Source organism: Macaca thibetana, chromosome 9, assembly GCF_024542745.1.
Source record: "Macaca thibetana thibetana isolate TM-01 chromosome 9, ASM2454274v1, whole genome shotgun sequence".
Classification (NCBI taxonomy): domain Eukaryota; kingdom Metazoa; phylum Chordata; class Mammalia; order Primates; family Cercopithecidae; genus Macaca; species Macaca thibetana.
In genome coordinates, this window is record NC_065586.1 from 17,832,728 (window position 1) to 17,857,536 (window position 24,809).

Genomic DNA, 24,809 nt, shown 5'->3' on the forward strand with positions numbered 1-24,809 from the left:
GTCTTTTATCCCTCACCCCCCTCTTACCTGTCCCTGAGTCCCCAAAGTCCATTGTATCATTCTTATGCCTTTGCATCCTCATAGCTTAGCTTCCACTTATGAGTGAGAATATACGATGTTTGGTTTTCCATTCCTGAGTTACTTCACTTAGAAAAATGGTCTCCAATTCCATCCAGGTTGCTGCAAATGTCATTATTTCATTCCTGAGTAGTATTCCATAGTATATATATACCACATTTTTTTTTATCCACTCATTGGCTGATGGGCATTTAGGCTGGTTCCATATTTTTGTGATTGCAAATTGTGCAAATATTAAAAACGTGTGTGCAAATGTCTTTTTCATATAATGACTTACTTTCCTCTGGGTAGATACCCAGTAGTGGGATCGCTGGATCAAATTGTGTTTCTACTTTTAGTTCTTTGAGGAGTCTCCATACTGTTTTGTAGAGTTGCTGTACTAGTTTACATTCCCACCAGCAAGGTAAAAGTGTTTCCTTTTCACCACATCCATGCCAACATCTATTCTATTTTTATTTTTTAATTATAGCCATTCTTGCAGGAGTAAGGTGGTGTCACATTGTGATTTTTGATTTACATTTCCCTGATAATTTGTGATGTTGAGCATTTTTTCATAGAGCATCATTGATTTAAGGATGGAACAGTGACATATGATAAACATAATGTCTACCATTGGTACCCCCTAGCACAATTTCTAATTATGTGCTGAATTTGCACCTCCAAAGGTCCAGGTAAAGATGGAAATGCAGGAGGAGGAGGAGGTCATAACACAAGTTATGCCCTATTGTTTAAATATTTAGTGCAGAATTGCAGAACTCAGAATAATTTTTTTGTTTGTTTGTTTTTGAGACAATGTCTCGCTCTGTTGCCCTGGCTGGAGTACAGTAGTGTGATCTTGGCTCACTGCAACCTCCGCCTACTGGGTTCAAGCAGTTCTCCTGCTTCAGCCTTCCGAGCAGCTGGGACTACAGGTGCATACCACCATGCCTGGCTAATTTTTGTGTTTTTAGTAGAGACAAGGTTTTACTATGTTGGCCAAGCTGATCTTGAACTCCTGACCCTAAGTGATCTGCCTGCCCTGGCCTCCCAAATTGCTGGGATTGCAGGCGTGAACCACTGTGCCCAGTCCCAGAACCATTTTTTAGCTTGGATTTTGTGAGGATCCATACTTGTTGGCTTTGAGTTCACTAATTTGATTTGCAAAGATTGTAATTCTTAACTAGTTGTTATATGTCAGTCCTGGACCCTTTGTGTATCATATAGCTTAATTTTTAATTTAAAAATCTGGCTTACTTGGCCCAAATTGTTGGCCAACATATAACACAGTTTGATTATTTATTATAATCATCTTTCTTGGTTGTAACAAAATTGTGATACCATCAATACACCTATCACTGAAGGTATAATTTATTTTTATAATTTATTTTTTCCAAGAGTGCTTTGTTCAGTATCTTTCTGATTAAAATTCTTCATGGCCTCATTGCCAGAGAGGAGGTAACAGAGAGAAGCAGGAAAAAATAAGTTGAACAATACTGAAATAATAAAAATGCATTTGATTTATAAAGGTACTAGAGTATACTCCGGCTTACCATCATCTTGTGGATATAGCTTGCTTTGAAATTCTCAAGATGTTTTCTAATATTGCACAAATATATATATGAAAATCAAATATATCTATATATAGTGAAATAGTACGTTATAATGAAATTAATACATTTTGGGGTTCCTTTCCTTGCTCATGAATACACATATTCTCCCAAGTTTGAAAAACAGATATACATTATATATGTAATATATACATAAAAATGTATAAAAACAAATATTTAAATAATATATATGAAATAAATATATTTAAAATAAATCTATATGTAAAATATATATAGGAAATATATGTAATGTATGTATAATATATATTATACATATCAATTCTCTCACCTCAGCCTTCCAAGTAGATGAGACTACAGGTGTGCACGACCATCTCCCACAGGGTGACTATTTTTCATATATATATTTTGTATATATATTTGACATATAGATTTATTTTACATATATAATTATATTTATTACATTTATAATTATAAACATATGATATATTATAAACATATGATAAATTATAAACATGATATGTATAAAATAAATCTAATATATGATTCTTTTTTATATAAAAAAATTTGTACACAATTTAATAACCTGAATTTGTAAAGCAAATGCCTTAAATCATTCTCTATAATATTAAATGCCTACAATAGTTACATTGTTGAAGACATTCTTTAAAACAAAGTAGCCAGTCAGGATTATAGGATTACGCATCAAAGAAAAGACTCTTGCTTTACAAATTCAAAGTATTAAATTGTGTGCATATTTTTTTTTATTTCTAGGAAGAACGTCATATAGAATGTCCTACATTTCTGTAGAAATTCCTCTCTAGAAAAGGTTTCGATTAGGCTGCCTCATTAATATGTATGTTTTGTTCAAGAACTTGCCGATTGTGTGATTCTAAATTAAATTATACGTAAACTTCCTTGTTTCAGGTAAACAGAAATGATGCACAGTCCGCGTATTTCATTGGTTTATTGATCAGCTTGGATAAAAAGTTTGCGTAAGTAAATCAAGCTGGAAACAGCTCTGCTTGGGTTAGTGTTCTGACCGAAACCTAGGAGTTATTTTGAGATTTTTCTTTGTGGAATGCATTTTTTAAAATCCTGCAGCATTCTCAATTGAAATAGCAACTTTAAAAAAAGAATTCAAAATAATTCTATTAAATATTTTCAGCACTACAAATGCCAAACACACAACTCAAAATTGGATTCAGTTTTGCAAAACTACACTTTTCTTTGTTTTGAGATGTCATCATCTGTCAGGAAATCATCTACTAAAAAGTTGTGTTAGACATATACAAATACTGAACTTATTTAAAACATTGTAATCCCATCTGGGATGAGAACCTTGCTAACCTTGCTGCTGGGAACCACAGTATCCTTTCCTATTGCCCTGTTCCCCGTGTTAGCAGCATTATTTTGAAGCACACTTTCAAATTGCAGGAAATACTTTCCCTTTAAAAGAGTGATTGTCCCATTTTCTATTAGATATAGGAGCCAGAAAAAGCTGTAGGGACATGAGGAAATTAATACATTTAAGTTTTTTTTTCTTGTACATTAATACATATGTCCTCTAGAGTTTGAAGGGCATATATGTCCTCCTGGCTCATATACAGATTTTTTTAGCCTCATGTATTCCAGGGGACTGCTATTGTCATCTTTGAGCAATAGAGACCTAAATTCAAGGTCCTTATTATTATTATTATTATTATTATTATTATTATTATTTGAGACAGGTCTCGCTCTGTTGCCCAGGCTGGAGTGCAATGGGTCAATCACAGCTCACTGCAGCCTTGAAATCCTGGGTTCAAGCAATCCTTCCATTTCAGCCTCCTAAGTAGCTGGGATGACAGACATGCACCACCATACCCCACAGGGTCATTATTTTTAAAGAGTACAAATGCTGGATCTTCCTTTGGACAAGGAACGTCATTTTATCATTTCTAATGTGAAAAAGTCAAATTGATGATCTCATGACTGGTCCCCTTCTGGCTCTCACAGTCTCTGAATTTCTGTAGTTTGCAGACATAAGTTTAGGCCACCTACATTACAAGAAACTAGAGTAAACACGAGAATCAGAGAGTGAGCCTAATGAGAAATTCTATACGCTCTGCCTCTCCATGGGTGGTTTGGTTTTGTGGGAATCATGCCCAGGGAGCACGATGGGAGGATTTTTGTCTCTGGCTCATTTCCAGAGTAATCAGGGTCTCCACTTTGTGACTAAAGGTGGTTTCTTCCTGGGAGGGAAAAGAAGACAGCCTAGACATGGCATGAGGGTTCCCACTGCTGAGTGCGATGCATGGAACACACCAAATACTCAGGCATTGGGGGTTTTCCTGCCATTCTCTGGAGGTCTCCCTATTCTGGGTTGACTTGTCCTGCCCCACCAGTAGGCTGTAGCCAACTTTTTTTTTTTTTTTTTTGAGACTAAGTTTCATTCTTGTTGCCCAGGCTGGAGTGCAATGGTGCGATCTTGGCTCGCTGCAGCCTCTGCCTCCCAGTTCAAGCGATTCTCCTGCCTTAGCCTCCCGAGTGGCTGGGATTACCGGAGCCCACAACGATGCCTGGCTAATTTTTTTTTTAATTTTAATTTTTAGTAGAGATGGAGTTTTGCCATGTTGGTCAGGCTGGTCTCAAACTCCTGGCTTCAGGTGATCCATCCGCCTTGGCCTCCTGTAGTGCTGGGATTACAGGCGTGAGCCACTGTTCCTGACCTGTATCCAATTATTCTAATGATTGGATCATTGCAAAATGCCTGAATTTTCTTTTCCAGTTGGATGGATGGAAGCAAAGTGGATTACGTGTCTTGGGCCACAGGTGAACCCAATTTTGCAAATGAGGATGAAAACTGTGTGACCATGTATTCAAATTCAGGTAGGCAAGTCATGCATGTTGAATTTGCTTTGTGGCATGGCGTGTCATTTGCCACATGCCTAGACTAAAAGTAGCAAGTTGTGCGCTATGTCAGGCAAGATAAGGAGAGAGAATAAAGGATAATTCTAATTTTAGCAACATAGCAGTTCAATTTATAAGGAGAATGGATGCTTAACATTTACACTAGTAAATGACATAGTTAATCTTCTCACTTCTTCCCAAATTAGGAACCACTTTTTCATGTTCTGATTTGAAAAAAATTATCCAGAATTTGTTTATCTATCTCCTTTATTTCTCTCTGGCTCCTTATTATTCTGCAAAATGGGAATAATGACAGAATCTATCAATTGTTGAGAAGATGAAATGAAATCATACATCTAAAATACTATGTAGATGCTTGGTGTATACAAAGTTTGCTATTATTAGGTTATTATTATTAGCTATTACCATTTAGGTAATATATCTGCAACATCAAGTACCTGTTTGCTTCATAGGATGCTCTCTATAAAGTGGAACTATTATTAGTTTAAGTAAAACAGCAAAAGGATATTGCATACCTCTAGTCATATGTAAAAGCCAAGTTTGATTACAGTCTAAATAAGTTTTGAGAATTCTTGTAAAATATAAATATATTTTTTAAAATAATGTTTTAAAACATACACATGTGAATCTAATTTAACTATTTTTCTCTTTGCTAGGGTTTTGGAATGACATTAACTGTGGCTATCCAAATGCCTTCATTTGCCAGCGACATAACAGTAGTATCAATGCTACCACGGTTATGCCTACGAAACCCTCGGTCCCATCAGGGTGCAAGGAAGGCTGGAATTTCTACAACAACAAGGTACTAGGAGAATTAGTTGCAATCTTGGCACTGATCAGTATGGAGAGTGACGCAAATCTTTCAGCTCAAAGTTAACTTTTGCTAGCCTCATCACTTTAGAAAATTTTTGGCAAGACTAGGTGAAGATTTGCATGACAAACTCTCTATGGAAATTGAGAGCATACTTGAGATATTACCCACATTGATGTACCCTTTCTCCCGAGGGCAAATAAAACTTTGCAAAGAAAGTGAGTGGGTCATAAAACTAACAGTTTTTTAAATCTCTAGTTGGTGGTGAGAAATTTCTGATTTAGCTATAATCTTCATGAATAATTTTGCTTTTGGTAGAGCAAAGTTGATCATCTTTAGTTAACCCCCATGGTTTTTCTTTTTTTTTTTTCTGCCCCCACTTCCATCCCAGTGTTTCAAAATCTTTGGATTTGTTGAAGAAGAAAGAAAAACTTGGCAAGAGGCACGAAAAGCTTGTATAGGCTTTGGAGGGAATCTGGTCTCCATACAAAATGAAAAAGAGCAAGGTATGCGGCCATTTTGCAATTAGTTGTGCATTTAAATATCGAATTTTGACTGCAAAATGGTAAAATATTGCTGACAGTAAATGACTTTTTGGTTTTCCAGTGTAAAAGCTAAGAAAGTGGAAAAAATCAAATGCTTATTGAAAACTATTTTATTCAATTATAGTGCATATTAAGCTGTTTATTTTATATAAAGTCCTTATATAAAGTCATCACAACTCTAAGAAGCAGGTATTATAACCCCATTTTGTGAGTGGGGAAATGGTGCATAGACAGGTTTGAGTGAAGGAGCTTGCCTGTTAAGCAGTCGAGCTGGGAATGAAACCTACGCTTGTCCAGCTTTCTACCAAACCAGTTTGCTCCCAAAGAGTCAAAGAAGAGTACTTCCAGTAATAAGATGAAAAATTGCTGCTTTCCCATTTATTACTCTTCTAGTCACTTGATCGTATAACTTGTAATGCAACACAATTGATATTTTAAATATGAAGTTTGAACAAATTTTGATTTTTTTTTTTTTTGAAACAAGGTCTTAACTCTGTTGCCCAGGATTATAACTCACTGCAGCCTCGAACTCCTAAGCTCAAGCAATCCTCTTGCCTCAGCCTCCTGGGTAGCTAGGGCAGGCCTGAGTCATAATGCTCGGCTAATTTTTTTAAAGTAGTTGTTGTTGTTGTCGTTGTTGTTGTTTTGTAGAGATAGAATCTCACTATGTTGCGCAGGCTGGTCTTAACTCCCATCTCAGCCTCCCAAAGTGTTAGGATTACAGGTATGAGCCACCACACCTGGCTTTGAAACATTTTTTGATAAAACATGAAAATAAGAAAGAACTATGAAGGAGAATATTCACCATATTCATAGAGAAGATGGAAAAATCATGATATTGTCATCAAAAGAAAGGTACCCACCATTTGTACCTGATCTTTCTGTGGAGGCATCCACTGAAATAGGTATTAGGTTAAATTGTGACTTGCCCTTTAAGGAGAGTTTTGACCAACTGCAGGAGATTCAGACTAAACTGATGAAGGGTTTGGAAATCAGTGCAAGTGAGTCAGTGTTGAAAGACTCTCAGGTTATACAACTTGGAAAAGAGAGGATGTGGATTTTGAAGGATCACCCTGTGTCGCCTCAGATACAAGACCCGGAACCAATGAGCGATGGTCACAGGGAAATAGATTTAGGCTTAAAATTAGGGGTTAGGGGCCATTGTTACAGAATTGATTGGATAGACTGCTTTGTGAGGAAGGTGAAGTTTCTAAAGGGCTGTGAAAATGCTTACACTGGAAGATACTCAGATGGATGCTAGAGCATCCTGTATGTTAGCTGGTATGCAGTACAGAAGATGCTCAACAGTTGTTTGGTTTATATATAACTTTATAAGGACATGGTAGGAGACATATGGACTGAATATTCTGTAAGCTCTCTTTTGGTTCTGAGATTCTTTGACTTCTAGAATCATTTATTTCAAAAATGGTGCGAGAAAGAAAATAGAAGAAAAACATAGGAAGTAAGAAAGGCACTAGAAACATGTAGGGTGCTCTCTCAAAAGTCTTATTTGGCTTTGTGAATGCCGCCATGTGCTCTCTGAGAACACATTGTACAATAAATCCCAACCAAGCTTTCACTGAGAACGTTTGACAAGTTGAGCAATTTGTCAGGCACTGAAAGAAAAGGGTCAAACCAAAGCACACAGTACAAGAACATAACATTCACATTTCTCCAACTGGCCTACCCCATTTTGGGCTTAGCTACCCAGCAGAGAAACACAATAATTGATTTCCCCTGTTAACCACAAAGTGCTGATTCCTGGCACAATGAAACTGAAACTGGATAATAGAGATGTGCAGAAGGAAACAATTTTCAGATAAAATAACATTATTCCTGGCAAAACAGGCACACGTCGTTGAGTTCTTATTGTGGTTGTTGGCAGAAAAAAGTGCTGAATCTTGGCAGGTAGAGCTTTTCCATGTTTCATTTCAAGCTGGGGATGAGGCAAAAGTTATGGTCTTATTTGGAAAACAAAACAAAACCAAAACAACTATCTACCCATGCTCTTTTCTTCTTAGAGACGGGGTCTCGCTTGATCACCCAGGCTGGAGAGCATTGATGTGATTATAGCTCACTGCAGCCTCCAACTCCTGGGCTCAAGTAATCCTCATGTCTCAGCCTCCAAAGTAGCTGGGACTACAGGTGTGCACCATCATACCTGGCTAATTTTTAAATTTTTTTGTAGAGAGAGGGTCTTTCTATGTTGCCCAGGCTGGCCTTAAACTTCTGACCTCAAGTGATCCTCCCTCCTTGGCCTCCCAAATTGTTGAGATTACAGATGTGAGCCACCATATCTAGCTGTACTTATGCTCTTTTTTCTTTTCTGAAAAAGTTGGAAGATTTTTTAAAAAAAATCTTTAGTTAATTGAGGAAAATAGAAGTCTCTGAGTGAGATGGTAGCTGCCTCTTCTACTCTGCAGAAAGAGTAAGCGTATAGCAATGGAATTGCTTGAAATTCCATGAACTTGTTTGTTCATGAATACACAGATAATTACATCTCTGCAGATTTCTATTTTGTATTTTCTATTAGTAACCCTGAGTGCTTAGTCATTCTATTTCCTATTTACATTCAGGAGACGTGTTTAAGTGTAAATGTTTGCAAATTGTTGTTTAGTAGAGTAGGTACTTGTCGGTCTTGGAAGTAATGGCTCAGGTGGTGGTTCTGGCCCCAGATGGCAGCTGCCATGGGAGGCCTGCTGGTGGGCCGAGGGAAGGGGAGGGACACATGTACAATTCAACCTTTTATGTCTCTTGGATGTTTGCCACCATCCGCTTGGTCACAGAATTGATAAACAAGAAGCCATATTCTATAGTATCATCCAGTGATGTGAGCAATTTATTACTGATTGATTTGTGTAGAGATGGGGTCTCCCTTTGTTGCCCAGGCTGAAGTGCAGTGGCACAACCATGGCTGTCTGCAGCCTCAACCTCCCGGGCTCAAGCAATCCTCCTGCCTCAGCCTTTTGAGAAGCTGGGACTACAGGCACATGCCACCGATGCTTTGTTAATTTTTGTATTTCTTTGTAGAGACAGGGTGTCACCAAGTTGCCCAGGCTGCTCTTGAACTCCTGGCCTCAAGCAATCTTCCTGTCTCTGCCTCTCAAAGCACTAGGATTACAGGCACCAGCCACCATCCCCAGCCCCTGATGTGAGCGTTTTAGCATCAGGATGGTCCCCTGGATCCAAGCACACTGAGTAGATGGACAACTGATCTCCAGGGATTTCTATCCCACCTCCCAGGAGGAATCTCAGTTGGGAAACTTTTGGTTTGGCAATCTGAGATACTGAGAATTTGACAGCTGTGTTAGTCTCTTCTCACACTACTGTAAAGAGCTACCCAAGACTGGGTAATTTATAAAGGAAAGAGGTTTAATTGACTCACACTTCCACGTAGCTGGGGAGGCCTCAGGAAATTTACAATCATGGTGGAAGGGGAAGCAAACATGTCCTTCTTCACATGGTGGCAGGACAGAGAAGTGCAAAGCAAAGCATTAAAAGATAAAACCATCAGCTCTTGTAAGAACTCATCTCATGCACTATCATGAGAACAGAATGGGAGAAACATCCCCCATGATTCAGTTACCTTCACCTAGTCCCACTCTTAATATGTGGGAATTATGACAATTGCAGGTGAGATTTGGGTGGGGAAACAGAGCCAAATCATATCAACAGTCTAATGATTCTTGTTATGACAGTTTTTATTTTTTCCGAACTGTCTAGGTTAAGAGTCCTTTGTCCCATGGTTATTATATAAATCAGATTATCTTATTTACAGAATCAGGACAGCCACTAATCCATATGGTGACTTTTTATGAATTAGAAAAAGTTGTGGTTGTAGGCAGCCACAACCCAGATAAGGGTGCACAGAATGGAGCCCTCAGGCAGGGTGCAGCTTGCACAAGTGTCTTCAATGGCCTAGATAAAACCTAGACTTCTATTGTATGAAACTTTTCAAAGTCCAAAGCTCAAGTGATAACACAATGCTGATATTAGAATGTTCGTGTGTCCATGGTAAGTGTTTTTAAGTAACAGTGACACAAATCACATGCTCAGTATTTTGAAATTCATATATTTTGAATATTTTCCATATTTTGAGTATTAACCCTCAAAGTTTAAAATTATTTCATGAAATTTTCTTTCAGCATTTCTTACCTATCACATGAAGGACTCCACTTTCAGTGCCTGGACTGGGCTGAATGATGTCAATTCAGAACACACGTTCCTTTGGACGGATGGACGAGGAGTTCATTACACAAACTGGGGGAAAGGTTACCCCGGTGGAAGAAGAAGCAGTCTTTCTTATGAAGATGTAAATATCAGATTCAGGTCACCTCTCTACACACCATCAGCTTGCATAGGGTTATCATCTTATTGATTACTCTTCCATGAAAGAATCTACCAGAATACTCCTTGGTCTGGTCCATGCTTGCAGATTTTACCTATTTCAGACTGAGCTGACTTGGAGGGAGGGAGTATATATTCAGTTAAAAAATCTTTAGCTTGGGGAAGTGGCGATAGTGAGGGGTCAGGAAACCCAGTTCCATTCTAAGCCTAACTTGCAGTCAAAAGAAACCCTTCAACCTAGAGTTATCAACTTTCTTTGTGTCACCTTCCCCTTATCCCTTGCAGCTGCTGTAGTAGTTGGGGTGTAGGCCTGGAAGCTACTACTGCTTCTAAAGATCACATCATCATCATCCATCATCATCACCATCATGATCATGAGCTAATATTTGTAGACTGCTTATTATGTGCCAGATGCTTTTGTACGCCAACCTGGGAGACAGATTGCTACTTTATTTTACTACTTTTTTTCTTATATAATTGAACAACCAACTTATCAACATCAACACCATGTTAGGGATTGTAAAATGTGTGACGAAATGGAAGATTTTGTTTTTACCTTAAAAGTGTGTACACTTAAACTAGACCACAAGTCTTATATAAGAAGGAAGATAGGAAAGAAATGAACATGTCTAATGACAGGATCAGCTATAAAAACTGTAGCAGCTAAGAGGAAACAAACTCACTGTGGAAGGTGGTGACTTAATCAGGCGACACACATCTATGGTGTCCTATGTGCTGGACATTGTCTTTGTCCATGATGGAGGAAAGAAATATGAAAAAGAATCAGCTATGGGTCCTTCCTCCCTCCCTCCCTCCCTCCCTCTCCCTCTCCCTCTCCCTCTCCCTCTCCCTCTCCCTCTTCTTCTCCCTCTCTCTCTCTCTCTCTTTCTCTCTCTCTCTCTCTCTCTTTTTCCCTATCTCTCTTTCACTCTCTCAGTCTCTCACCCCGTTGCCCAGGCTGGAGTGCAGTGGCATGATCTCGGCTCACTGCAATCTCCACCTCCCAGGTTCAAAGATTCTCCTGCCTCAGCCTCCCAAGTAGCTGGGATTACAGGTGTCCCCCACCATGACTGACTAATTTTTGCATTTTTAGTAGAGTTGGGCCTTTACCATATTGGCCAGGGTGGTCTCCAACTCCTGACCTCAAGTGATCCACCTGCCTTGGCCTCCCAAAGTGCTGGGAATACAGGCATGAGCCACCACGCCCATCCAGGGTTTTGTTTCAAGAAATTTAAAACATAATAATCAGGAGAACTTAGCAAAAGGATGAAAAGGCCATGTTAGATGGTCAAGGTGGGCAGTCTTCAAGCAAGAGATACATGATGTGTTTGGGCAAATGGAGTAAATGGCTTTGAATGTAGCAGGAGTTTTATGCAGAAAAAGAAGTCGGAGTAAGCTACAAAAGGTGGAAAGTAGAATTTAGAGAAATGTAGATGCCCTATGATGGAGTTTGGACTTTGTCAAATAAGCAAACAAACAAACAAACAAAAAAAAAACAAAAAAAAAATTGGAAAATGACCTGCTCAACATGGCATTTTTATGACCATTAATAATTTGGTAGCTATTTGCCAGGTGAATACATTTTGGTGATGGAGCCAGACAGCAGCCCGTAGGTTGCTCTGTCTGTGAAGTAGCCATTCTTTTGTTTCTTTACTTCTTGAATAAACTTGCTTTTACTACTCTAGATAAAAAATAACTGGTGATGGGTAAATAATTTTCTGTGGAGAAATTCTTTCATTTTCATGACACCGGTGAGGACTGAAGACTTACTGAAGAGGTGAAAGTAGAATGGAGTGAGACAGTATTTGCTTAGACAGATTTAATGGATGAGAGATGAATTTCTTGTAAATCAAAAGCATTCATTATCATACACATTTTTGTTGTTTTTAGAACATAAAGAAAGACAGAAACAATAAAAACAAACCAACAAACAAAATCTGTAATCTCACCAATTCAGAAAAAAAACACTGCTAATTTTTTGTTGAATTTTTCTCCCAGACTTTTTCGCAGTGCATATAAACAGATAAAGTTTATATTTCACAAAAATGGAATCAAAATACACATAATGCTTTTTATTTTATTTTTTTGAGATGGAGTCTCGCACTGTCACCCGGCTGAAGTGCAATGACGCGATCTCGGCTCACTGCAACCTCCACCTCCCGGGTTCACGTGATTCTCCTGAGTAGCTGGGATTACAGGAGCACACCACCACACCTGGCTAATTTTTTTTGTACTATTAGTAGAGACGGGGTTTCACTACATTGGCCAGACCGGTCTCCAGCTCCTGACCTCATGATCCACCCGCCTCGGCCTCCCAAAGTGCTGGGATTACAGGCATGAGCCACCGTTCCCGGCAATGGTTTTTTAAAAACAGTTTCAGGACTTTAAAATGGAGAAGATGAATATAGTTAGAAAAGGAGAATGGGAGAGAACTTTTAATATGTGTTTTGTGGTGGAAACATGCTTGGATTGTAACAGGTTTTCTGGATCAGAGACTCTGAGCCAGGATAATGGGGGATAAAAATAGTTAAGAAAGGAAATGGGGTGAGTGAAGAACTTTTGAAATGTAAGTTTCAGGTTGCCTGATAGTTGTATCACATGGGATGAAGACACTGCAGGTTGACAAGATGTCTGTGGCTGGAGTGTAGGCTGTGATTCTCTGTAGCTCAAGGCATGGGTTAAAGATGTGTTGACTTCACAGTGACACGTCTCTTATGTACTTTCATTCAGAAAAACTGCAGTCACCTTTTTTGGTTGTCTTTGTGTATCACTATTAGTGTATTATTATTGACTTAACATTTTCTTTAATTTCTAGGTATTTTGGAATTTTCCAACTGTTACTGATTTCTAGTTTAGTTCCATTGTGGTCTTAGAGAATATTTTGTGTGTTTTCTGTTCTTTTAAATTTGTTAAGGCATGTTTTATGGCTCAGAATATGGTCTATCTTGGTGAATGTTTCATGTGATCTTGAGAAGAATATATATTCTACTGTTATTGGACGAAGTAGTTTACAGATGTCAATGAGATCTGTTTGATTGATGGTACTGTCCAGTTTAATTATGTTCTTACTGATTTTTTGCCTGCTGGATCTGTCTATTTTTGATAGAAGAGTATTGAGGTCTCCAATCCTAATCATGGATTTATCTATTTATCTTTGCAGTTCGATCAGTTCTCACTTTATGTATTCTGATGCTCTACTGTTGGCCACATACGCAATACACACTGTTATGTCTTCGTGGGGAATTGTCTGCTAGATCATTATGTAATGTTCCTCTTTACCTCTGGTAACTTTCCTTGCCCTACAGTCTACTCTGTCTGAAATTAATATAGCTGGTCCAGCTTCCTTTTGATTAGTGTTAGTATAGTGTATTTTTCTCCACTTTTAACTTATGTGTATCTTTATATTTAAAGTGAATTTCTTGTACCAATATGAGTCGCTATTAATTTGTGTATTTAGACCACTAATATTTAAAATGATTGTTGATATAGCTGGGTTAACACCTATCATATTTGGTATTGTTTTCTGTTTTTATTCTGTATTTCAGTTTTTTGTCTTCTACTCTTTCTTGCCTTCTCTGGTTTTACTTCAATATTTTGTATGATTTTATTTGTTCTCCACTCCTAGCATACCAATTATACTTTAAGAAAACTTTTTTCTTTTCTTTTTTCTTTTTATTATAAATAAAGATGGGGTCTTTCTATGTTACCCAGGCTGGTCTTGAACTCTTGGGCTCAGGCAATCCTCCTACCTTGGCATCCCAAAGTACTGGGATTACAGCCACGAGCCACCATTCTTGGCCTGAAACAAAAACAAAAACAAACTTTCTTTAGTGGTTGCTCTTGAGTTTACAGTATACATTTACAACTAATTCGAGTCCTTTTTCAAATAGCATGTAAGAAAGCATCTCCTACTTCTTCCTCCTCTCCCATGTAACATTGCTATAATTTATTTCACTTATCTATAAGCTATTATCACCAAATACATTGTTGTCCACTTTTTACATTAGAGTCCTTAGTATATTATTCATAGTTGTTTAACAACAACTATAGTTGTTTGAACAAACTGGTATCTGTTAGATGAATTCAGAATAAGGAAAATGAAAAATTCTGTATTTCTTTCATTTATTCCTTCTCTAATGCTCATTTATTTATATAGACCTGAGTTTCTGACATATATAATTTTCCTTCTTTTTTCCTTTTAACATTTCTTTCAAGCTAAGTTTACAGGCAACAAATTTTCTCAATGTTTGTTTGTCTGAGAAAGTCTTTGTTTTCTTTTCACTTCTTAAGGATAATTTCACTGGAGACAGAATTCTAGGTTGGTGGGTTTTTTCTTTCAGCACTTTAAATATTACATTCCACTCTTCTTGCTTGCATGGTTTCTGAAAAGAAATCCAATGTAATTACTATCCTTGCTTCTTTATGGATAAGAGTTTTTTTTCCCTCAGGCGTCTTTCAAGATTTTCTCTTCATCTTTGATTTTCTGCCATTTAAGTATTATGTGTCTAGATGTCGTATCTTAGTATTTATCCTGTCTGATGTTCTCTGAGCTTCCTGGATCTGTGATTTGCTGTCAGTCATTAATTTTGGGAAATTCTAAGTCATTATTGCTTCAAATAATACTTCTTCTGTTCCTTTCTCTCGTTTCCTGGGCCACACCCAGTGAGCCTATCGGAGATAGTCTTCATTTCTGTTAAGGTGTTTTTGATTTCTAGAATTTCCTTTTGATTTTTTCTTAGCATTTTCATCTCTCTGCCTATGTTAGCTACCCAGTGTTGCTTGTTATCCACTTTTTACATTAGAGTCCTTAGCATATTATTCATAGTTGTTTAAATTTTTTATAATTCCACTATCTTTGTCACATCCGAGTCTGCTTATTATGCTTGCTCTTCGCTTCAAACTGTGTGTGTTATGTTTAAAAAATCTTTTAGTGCGTCTTATATTTTTATGTTGAAAGCTGCGTATATATTATAGTGCAGGGGTCTGCAACCCACGGGCCGCAGATGGGTACCAATCCATGACCTGTTAGGAACTGAGCCTCACAGTGGGAAGTGAGCAGCAGGCGAGTGAGCAAAGCTTCATCTGTATTTACAGCCACTCCCCGTCACTCGCATCACTGCCTGGGTTCCGCCTCCTGTCAGATCAGCAGCGGCATTAGATTCTCATAGAAACGTGAACCCTATTGTGAACTGTGCATGCGCGGGATCTAGGTTGCGCACTCCATATGAGAATCTAATGCCTGATGATCTGTCACTGTCTCCCATCACCCCCAGATGGGACCAGATTGACCAGGGAAACAAGCTCAGGGCTCCCACTGATTCTATGTGATGGTGAGTTATATAATTATTTTATTACATGGTACAATGTAATAATAATAGCAATAAAGTGCACAATAAGCATAATGTGCTTGAATCATCTGGAAACCACCCTCCACCCCAGTCCGTGGAAAGTTTGTCTTCCATGAAACTGGTCCCTGGTGCCAAAAAGGTTGGGAACTGCTGATGTAGTGGATAAAGGGAACAGAGGTAAATAGACATTTAGCGTGAGGTTTTGTGTTTATTTAGCTACGAGTTAGGCTGTGTTTGCTGTTTGCTGTCGCTTTAGGTGTCAGAGGTTAAAATCTCTGGTGTCCTTGTTTCTGTCTCTCCTGTTGTCTTTGGGTTCTCCTAAAGACTTCTTAAATAATGTCAGAGAGGCACAGTTCTGCGGCTGTATCTGCCTGTTGTCATACGGGAGCCCCAAGGATATGGCTGTAAGATATTGGGGAGGGGAAGTATTTCGTAGTCCTAGGATGGGGACTCGAACTTTTAGGGAATCTGTGCTGTGACCTTCAAAAGTGCTTCTCAGTTTTGTTTTATTGTTTTTTCCTTTTGGGTGAGACAGGAAAGCTAGAGAGGCTGGAGTTGAGTATTTCTTTTCTCCTAGGTTAGTTTATGTGGTGAAACCACGGTCAGTTAAGGACGGGTAAAGTTGTCGCTCTTGAGTGCTGGTCTTATTAAGAACAGAATGAATGCTCTGTCGTATTTAAAAATAGCTCTTCTCCCACCTCTCCTGTTGGAAGCAAGTGGAGATTTTTCTCCATTCTGCACTGTAAGAATCCGGTAGGGCTCCTGGAAGGAAAACTCACAAAACTCTGGAATCTCCCTAGGACTGCCTCCCCATGTACTCCTCTGCCAATAGTTTTTAATTTTCAAACTGGTCCACACTGAACCTCCAGCAATGTGTCAATGACATTTAGTATCTCCTGCCTCAATACTGGTTCCCGTTTTCTGCTCCTGGGCTTCTGCTCTGGTCAGTTCTGATTCCCTGTATCCATCAGTCTGTTTCTCCAATTTGGGGGGCAGCCGTTTGTCTTGTGACCTCCATTTTCCAATGCATTTAAAAGAAGTTGTTGATTTTCAGCTTTTCTAGCCTTTTTCTTGCATTGTGGATGGGAGTGACAACTTCCAAACTCCTTATATATCAAACTAGAAACTTAAAGTCCTCAACATTTTCTTTAAGTGTACTCCTTTTTTTTTTTTTTTTGCTTAAGTTTACTTTAAAAGAAAACTTCTTTTTAGGAGAAAGTGGAAAATTGATATAGTCACCATAAATAGAAGATAACTGGCCAGGTGTGGTGGCTCATGCCTGTAATCCCAGCACTTTGGGAGGCCGAGAGGGGTAGTTCACGAGGTCAAGAGATCGAGACCATCCTGGCCAACATGGTGAAACCCCATCTCTACTAAAAGTACAAAAATTAGCTGGGCATGGCGGCACACACCTGTAGTCCCAGCTACTTGGGAGGCTGAGGCAGGAAAATTGCTTGAACCCAGGAGGCAGAGGTTGCAGTGAGCCAGGATTGCACCACTGCACTCCAGCCTGGCGAGAAAGCGAGACTCCATCTCAAAAACAAACAAACAAAAACAAACAAACAAACAAAAATGAAGATAACTGTGAAAATAAACATAGTGAAATTTGGGGGCTCCAGCAAAAAAGTAAAATGATTTGACTAGGTCTCTTGTCTTTATTTCTGACTTCCCTCAGCCCCTCTCTCCCTTCTTCCTTCCCTCCCTTCTTCCCTCCCTCCCTTCCCTCTCTTCCCTCCCTCCCTTCCCTCTCTTCCCTCCCTCCCTTCCCTCCCTTCCCTCTCTCCCTCCCTCCCTCCCTCCCTCCCTCCCTCCCTCTCCCTTCCTTCCTTCCTTCCTTCCTTCCTTCCTTCCTTCCTTCCTTCCTTCCTTCCTTCCTTCCTTCCTTCCTTCCTTCCTTCCTTCCTTCCTTCCTTCCTTCCTTCCCAAGGTCTTGCTCTCTCAGCAAGGCTGGAGTGCAGTGGTATGGACATAGTTCACTGCAGCCTCAACCTCCCAGGCGCAAGTGATCCTCCCACCTCAGTCTCCTGAGTAGCTGAGACCACAGACATGCACCACCATGCCCAGCTAATTTTGTTTATTTTTTGTAGAGTTGAGGTCTCCCTATATTGCCCAGGCTGATCTCGAACTCCCAGGCTCACGCGATCTTCTCGCCTTGGCCTCTCAAAGTGCTGGGATTACAGTTGTGAGCCACTGCGCCTGGCCTTCTCTTACTTTACATGAGCAAAATACCATATTTCAAATTAAAGTTCAGATTGTATATTGAAATGGGGCAGGCAGCATGTGTTTCGCTCACCTCTACTCCAACAGGACCAGATATGAGGATTAGATGGAAATAATGGCATTTCAGGGAAAAAAAAACCAAAAAACAAAAATCTGAGATATATTTAGTACTTAAAGGAAAGAAGGATTTGGAATGGCAAACACATTCACAACCAAACAAATACAGTATTGTTCCAGTCCTGGCATACTCCCCTGTAAGATTATAAATAAGATGTGAAACTTTCTGGCTATACCAGTCACATACTATGAATCTGTAATAATACTTTTATAAATTTAGCAATGAAATATATAGATTGTGCTCATTTCCCTTTAAAAAGATGTTACCTACTTTTGCGTTTGGATACTGGTAGTGTGTATGGAGAAGATACTGCGTTCTCCTAGTTTCTTTGGTTTCTAAGTTTTGAAAGTGATTAATAAAAGGTCTGATAGCAAAATTTCTAAGGCCTGTCTCCCAAATTTATCCAAATCGGTTGGGTTTTCAATTCATATAGCGAGAGTTCAAATGCGGAGGATATGCATAGTAGGTACACTTGGGTAGAAAGTAATGATGGATTCAGCATATTTTAAATTAGGACAATCTTAAAATTTGGAAATCAGGGATAATGGAAGATTTTTTTTGCATATTAATGAATTGATTTCAATAGTCATTGATTCATGATTGTTTTCTTTTTCATTCTCCATAAATATACAGGCTGACTGTGTTGTTATTATTGGAGGTGCATCAAACGAAGCCGGAAAATGGATGGATGATACCTGTGATGGTAAACGAGGTTACATATGCCAGACACGATCTGGTAAGTTCTACCAAAACCTCACCTTCCTGAAGGAGCTGGGGTTTTTTTTCACTTTTTTTTTCTTTTTGTTTTTTTTTGAGACAGAGTCTCGCTCTGTTGCCCAGGCTGAAGTACAGTGGCATGAACTCAGATCACTGCAACTTCCGCCTCCTGGGTTCAAGCAATTCTTCTGCTTTGTAGCTGGGATTATAGGCATGCACCACCATGCCTGGCTAATTTTTGTATTTTTTGTAGAGATGGGGTTTTCCATGTTGCCCAGGCTCGTCTTGAACTCCTGACCTCAGGTGATCTGCCTGCCTCGGCCTCCCAAAGTGCTGTTACAGGAGTAAGCCACTGTGCCCAACCTCACTTATTTTATTTTATTTTAAGTACCGGGATATATGGACGGAGCATGCAGGTTTGTTGTATAGGTGTACATGTGCCATGGTGGTTTGCCGCACCTATCAACCTATCACCTAGCCCCACATGCATTAGCTATTTGTCCTGATGAAGAGCTATGTTTTTAAATGTACTTTAAAATATATAATCATGGCTGGGCACTGTGACTCATGCCTGTAATCCCAGCACTTTTGAAGACTGAGGTGGGTGGATTGCTTGAGCCCCCATGTTTGAGACCAGCCTGGGTAACCCAGTGAAATCCTATTTCTACAAAAAATACAAAAATTATTTTGTACTTTTACAAAATTATTTTCCTTTTCTAACTGGGACTATAGGTGTGGTGACTTGTGCCTGTAGTCCCAGCTACTTGGGAGGCTGAGGTGAGAGGATCACTTGAGCCAGAGAGGCTGAGACTACAGTGAACCATGATCATGCTACTCACTCCAGTCTGGGTGACAGAGTGAGACCCTGTCTCACAAAAATAAAATAAAAACAAAAACAAACAAATAAAATATATGATCATTCCCTTCCATAGCAACAGGTTTGATTGTTGCTTTAATCCATAGAAGCCTGTGACAGACGAAAAGGGTGATATTTTCTGTACTTAATCCAGGAATCTGCTTTCTTTCTTTTTTTTTTTTTTAACCAGACAGTTTTGGGCAGACTAAACCTGTCACTAAAACTTTCTATTAGAAATTTGGGATATTTGCTTGCCTGTACCTTTTTAAAATGTCAGAATAGGAATACTTCCGTTTAATTCAGGTAATTTGAGAACTTTTGGCATAAAGCATCCTATATGCCTCATTATTTGTCCTGTATCTTGTGTGCCTTAAACATATGGATATATGATCTGAGTTTCTTTTTTCATCTTAGAAAGCCAGAATATGGTTAAATGAAAATAACACAATATGCAGATATTTGCTGTCAATTAAGATGGTGTTTAAATACATTTTCGTTTCTAGAGAAACTAGAATAAAAATGCCTAGTTGACAGGGAAGGTGAGCCCCAAAACTGGGGCTTAGCCCGGAAGGGTTCTTGGCTTCACTCAGGAAGGAATTTAAGGGCGAGCTGGTGGTGTTGACAACTTTTATTAAAGAAACAGTGCGCAGCAGCAGCAGACATACTGCTTCTTGTGGAGCAGAGCTTATGCCATAGACATTAAGTTCTGCACTCATATTTATGCCCACTTTTAATTACATCCACATTTTTGGAAAAGGAATATTAACTTCTGAGGGCTGCCACAGCAGTGGTGGGTGTGCCTTATGGAGCGGTTTCAGCCAGTCTTCAATCTGGTCTGGAGCGAGTCCTGGCTCCTACCTCATAGCTACACAAAAGGGTCAGAAATTTAAAAATAGATTAGACAAGAGGGTTGAAGGTGGGGAGGGCTGCTGTCATCCTGAGTAGAGAGTTCTTAAAGGATGGGTTTGAGTTGGAAGGTCCTTATTCTCCCAGACCTAATGAATTTTTCTATACTATTTGGGAAATCAGGGAAGCAATGTCAACTCATGACAATAATTGAAAACCATCTAAGATATTTTCAGATGGTTGAGAAGTACTCCAGAAATCCTAACCTTTTCTTAATCCAAAAGCCATCCCAGTGCATGTCATTTTTCTCTCTATACTACACTCTATAGCACCAGAATCTTAGGTCACCAGTAATACCAAAGCATACCATCTTTGCCTCTGTTCTTTGGGCCAAGAGGGGACACTCCTTCCAGAAGTGAATGGTGATTCACACACTTATTTAAAAATCTTCTCTTTCTTTTCCTTATACACATACATGACAGAATATGTTGCCACAAATAAAAATTGCTTGCAAATTTTTAATGACTTAAGGAAAGATTCACAGTATTAAAGTGAAAAAAGGTAGCATATAAACTTTTATAAACTATAAATTATCACCAAGTGTGGTGGCTCATGCCTGTAATTCTAGCACTTTGAGAGGCTGAGGCAGGAGGGTTGCTTGAGGACGGGAGTTCAAGATCAGCCTGGGTAATAGAACAAGACCCTGACTCTAAAATAAAATAAAATGAAATGAAATGAAACATAGAAGTTGGCACTTCTGTAGTGCAGGACAAGGCCGATGGCAGGTCATGAGGCATAAAATGGGACACGTTGGAGAATTGGCCAGGATACACACTGGTAAGCCAGAATATCTAGATCCCTAGACCAGAGAAAAGAACCAGATTCAAATATTTTAGGTTTTGCAGGACATACAGTCTCTACTGCAAATACTCAACTCTGCTGTGGTCACAGATGGTCACAGGCAATACATAAACGAATGAATGTGGCTGTGTTCCAGTAAGACTTTATTTATGGACACAAATTTGAATTTCATGTAATATTTACACGTCATGAAATATTATTATTCTTTGATTCGCCTCTATCCCCAACCATTTAAAAACTTTTGTAGCTCATAGGATACAAAGACAGACAACACATCAGATTTCATCCTCTGGCTGTTATTTGCTGACTTCTAAGGCATCAGTTAAGACAGGCAGAAACAAGCTCTTTTGGGGGTCTTGACATGGAGTGGCTCAGAGTTCAGGGGGCACAATGCAGTGATTAGAAACACATGCTAGGAGCTTGAAGACAAAAGATCAGAAAGCTGAAGCGATTTGTCTTGTAGGGGCTCTAACCCCTAGGCCAGTTTGGATAAGATTATGGGAGGCTTTACCCGTAGGCAAAGGGCATAGAAAATCATCAAGAGTAAAGCTTGATCCTGAGATCAAGGTTAAACAAGCCAGGGATTTGTGTATGGCTTCATTCCTGAACCTAAACCCGTCACCCGAAGGTGCATTACTCAAAAGTGAAGTCAAACAGATACAAACTCATGGATCAAGTAGAAAAAATGAGGGAGGAAGAGAAAGACTTTTCTTGACCTTGACTTTTAACCTACATGGAAAAATAAAGATTAACAATGACGCAGTCATCTATGTTCTTTAATTTGTGGGATTAAACTACGGCATTTCTTTCATCAAGATACTAGATTGGATTGAATTTGTCGTATGTTTTGTTTGTTAGTTTAGAAACTTGATCATATATTTGCCTTAATATTCTAAATATAGTTTGGAATTAATTTAATTTGATCGGGGATACTGATGAAAAAATGTTTGTTTTCTAGTGTGAAATGGCTTATAAAATAGCTAATAACATTTATAGCTAATAATAAACATTCTAATAGCTAAATGTTTGAAGTTATGCTATTTTGCTTATTTTTTGATAGATGAGATCCACTTGTCATTACTGATAGGGCTCAATTACTGTTTATTGATAATGCTAATGAAAATAATGTTTTTATCTAGATCCTTCCTTGACTAATCCTCCAGCAACAATTCAAACAGATGGCTTTATTAAATATGGCAAAAGCAGCTATTCACTCATGAGACAAAAATTTCAATGGCATGAAGCAGAGATATACTGCAAGCTTCACAATTCCCTTATAGCTAGCATTCTGGATCCCTACAGTAATGCATTTGCGTGGCTGCAGATGGAAACATCTAATGAACGTGTGTGGATTGCCCTGAACAGTAACTTGGTAAGATGCTGGAAATATGTGCAACTTGACATGATCAGTAAATTATGGTTGAATATGATTCTCTTTCTGTTTGTTCTGTTGAATACTCATCATGTGTAAGAGACTGTGCTAGGCCACGTGAATGATACTAACGTCAACAAGATCCAATCTTTCAGGGACGTGATGCCTTTAAGAATCTGGCAAGCTGGTGATGTGTGTCAGAAATCAAAGTAAGAATTATCTGATGAATGTTAACTCTCCTATTAAAAATTATATTCGAAATCCCAACAGTTTAATTTATTCACTTATTGCTTCCAAGGTTATGACTATAACTATGGCATGAGAATTAAGAAAGCAGGTTAGGGACATAGTTGCCAGTGATGGGGACACTTTTTATTTTTTGTGGCAAGACATTCTAGACTTGTTGTAGGTTCTGAGGTTGTGGAGCTCCCATCCATTTGTGAGAAATATTTCATTGCAGTCGTTCCTTGTATTCCATAATAGACAAAGTTTGGACAAAACTAGGGATGAAGCACAAAACTAAGAATGCTGACAGAGTTGCCAAATTATTCCTAAAAGGAGTTGTCTCTGATGCCTGGTCATCCATCTCTCCTCCCTCTATTCATCCTTCTAGCTAGCCAACCAGCAAGCTTCCTAGTAGAAGTAGATATGACGGTCAGCAATTAAGATATAAGACATATCAAAGAGAGGCATATAGAAAGTGTCATGAGAAGAGAGAAAAGGAACCAGTTGGGCTAGTGGGGAGGACCAAGAAGGTTCGTCAGAAAAAGTCAAAGTTTATAGATACAGTCTAGGATGGTAGAACATAAGGAAGGAATATCAAGAAGGGGAAAAAAAATAGGAGATAAACTGGAGAGTAGATGAGTGTCAGATGTTATAGAGCTTCCAAGGCCATGATGCAGAGAGAGAAATTTGCAATTTATACAATGAGTATCTCCTAAGTAGGGAAGTGTATATTTAAAAGTAAGTAGTTCCAGAATGATTTCTGTGATTAAACTTAGGCAAGACATTTTTATGTCCCTGTTGACTAAGTTTTTATAATTAAGTCATTTGATAAGTCATTTGTTTTCTTCTCACAGACATGTTCACAATTCTCTTATGAGTTTAAAGTGAGCTTTTATTTTTTGAAAGCTTAGTTTTTCATTATAGCAATATTTATCACTACAACAGTATTACCTTCCTTATCTCTAAGAGTTAATGATTATACAAGCATTATTTGATTAAACATGGTATAATACTACAAAATTCTAATTTGAGATAACACATACTTCTAATTTTTGTCACTGGATTTTTGGCAATTGGCTTGGTAAATTAAATAATGCAGTCAAAAGGGTGATAATTGCTTGAATCTTTGAAAAATTCAGCTACCTCTGATTAATGTTATCTATCATCTATTCTTAGACAATACCTGTAAAATCTCTATTAGACTATTAAAAGGATATTATTGATAAATAATATGTTTGATGTTTATCAATATTTTGTATGTGAGCATAAATTTGTTTCACTAAATTTAATAAGAAATGGACTGTGCAGGCTGGGCACAGTGGCTCACGCCTGTAATCCCAGCACTTTGGGAGGCCGAGGCAGGCGGATCCCCTGAGTTCAGGAGTTCGAGACCAGCCTGGCCAACATGGTGAAAACCCGTCTCTACTAAAAAATACAAAAATTAGCCAGGTTTAGTGGCAGACCCCTTAATCCCAGCTACTTGGGAGGCAGAGGCAGGAGAATCATTTGAAACCGGGAGGTGGAGGTTGCAGTGAGCCTAGATCGAGCCATTGCACTCAAGCCTGGGGGACAAGAGTGAGACTTCTCTGAAAAAAAATTTAAAAAAAGGAGAAGAAAGAAAGAAGAAAGGAAGGAAGAAAAAGACAGACAGAAAGAAAGAGACTGTGCAAGTAGACTAAAACGATTGACTTTTTACATCATATATATATGATGTCATATAGCTGAAAGACCACCTCACTAGAATATAGCTGAAAGACCATCTCACTAGAATATAGCTGAAAGACTGCCTCACTAGACATCAAGGGACCAAGGCTTCTCTCTTCCATACCCATATGACCTTAGCTAAGCCATTTACCATTGGTGCTGTTTCAACAGCAGAATAACGAGAAGATATGAAGAGATTAGTATTTCTCTCAGGGGACCATGAATTTAATGAAAATTACTTAATTTTTATTATAATTTCAGTAATCATATAAGAACTATCTTATTCGTTGTGAAGATAAAACTTTTC

The 24,809-nt window shown here is 38.6% G+C and overlaps 1 protein-coding gene across 1 annotated transcript in view; it reads left to right on the top strand.

Annotated features, from left to right (window-relative positions):
- The window catches only part of MRC1 (mannose receptor C-type 1), a 98,352-nt gene that overhangs the window by 65,958 nt on the left and 7,585 nt on the right, over positions 1-24,809 (top strand). Inside the window, exons 18-24 of the mRNA XM_050805393.1 lie at positions 2,550-2,617; positions 4,390-4,490; positions 5,189-5,334; positions 5,735-5,849; positions 10,034-10,200; positions 18,555-18,657; positions 22,341-22,573. Of these exons, the coding sequence (XP_050661350.1) occupies positions 2,550-2,617; positions 4,390-4,490; positions 5,189-5,334; positions 5,735-5,849; positions 10,034-10,200; positions 18,555-18,657; positions 22,341-22,573 (933 nt within the window). The remainder of the gene's footprint in view (positions 1-2,549; positions 2,618-4,389; positions 4,491-5,188; positions 5,335-5,734; positions 5,850-10,033; positions 10,201-18,554; positions 18,658-22,340; positions 22,574-24,809) is intronic.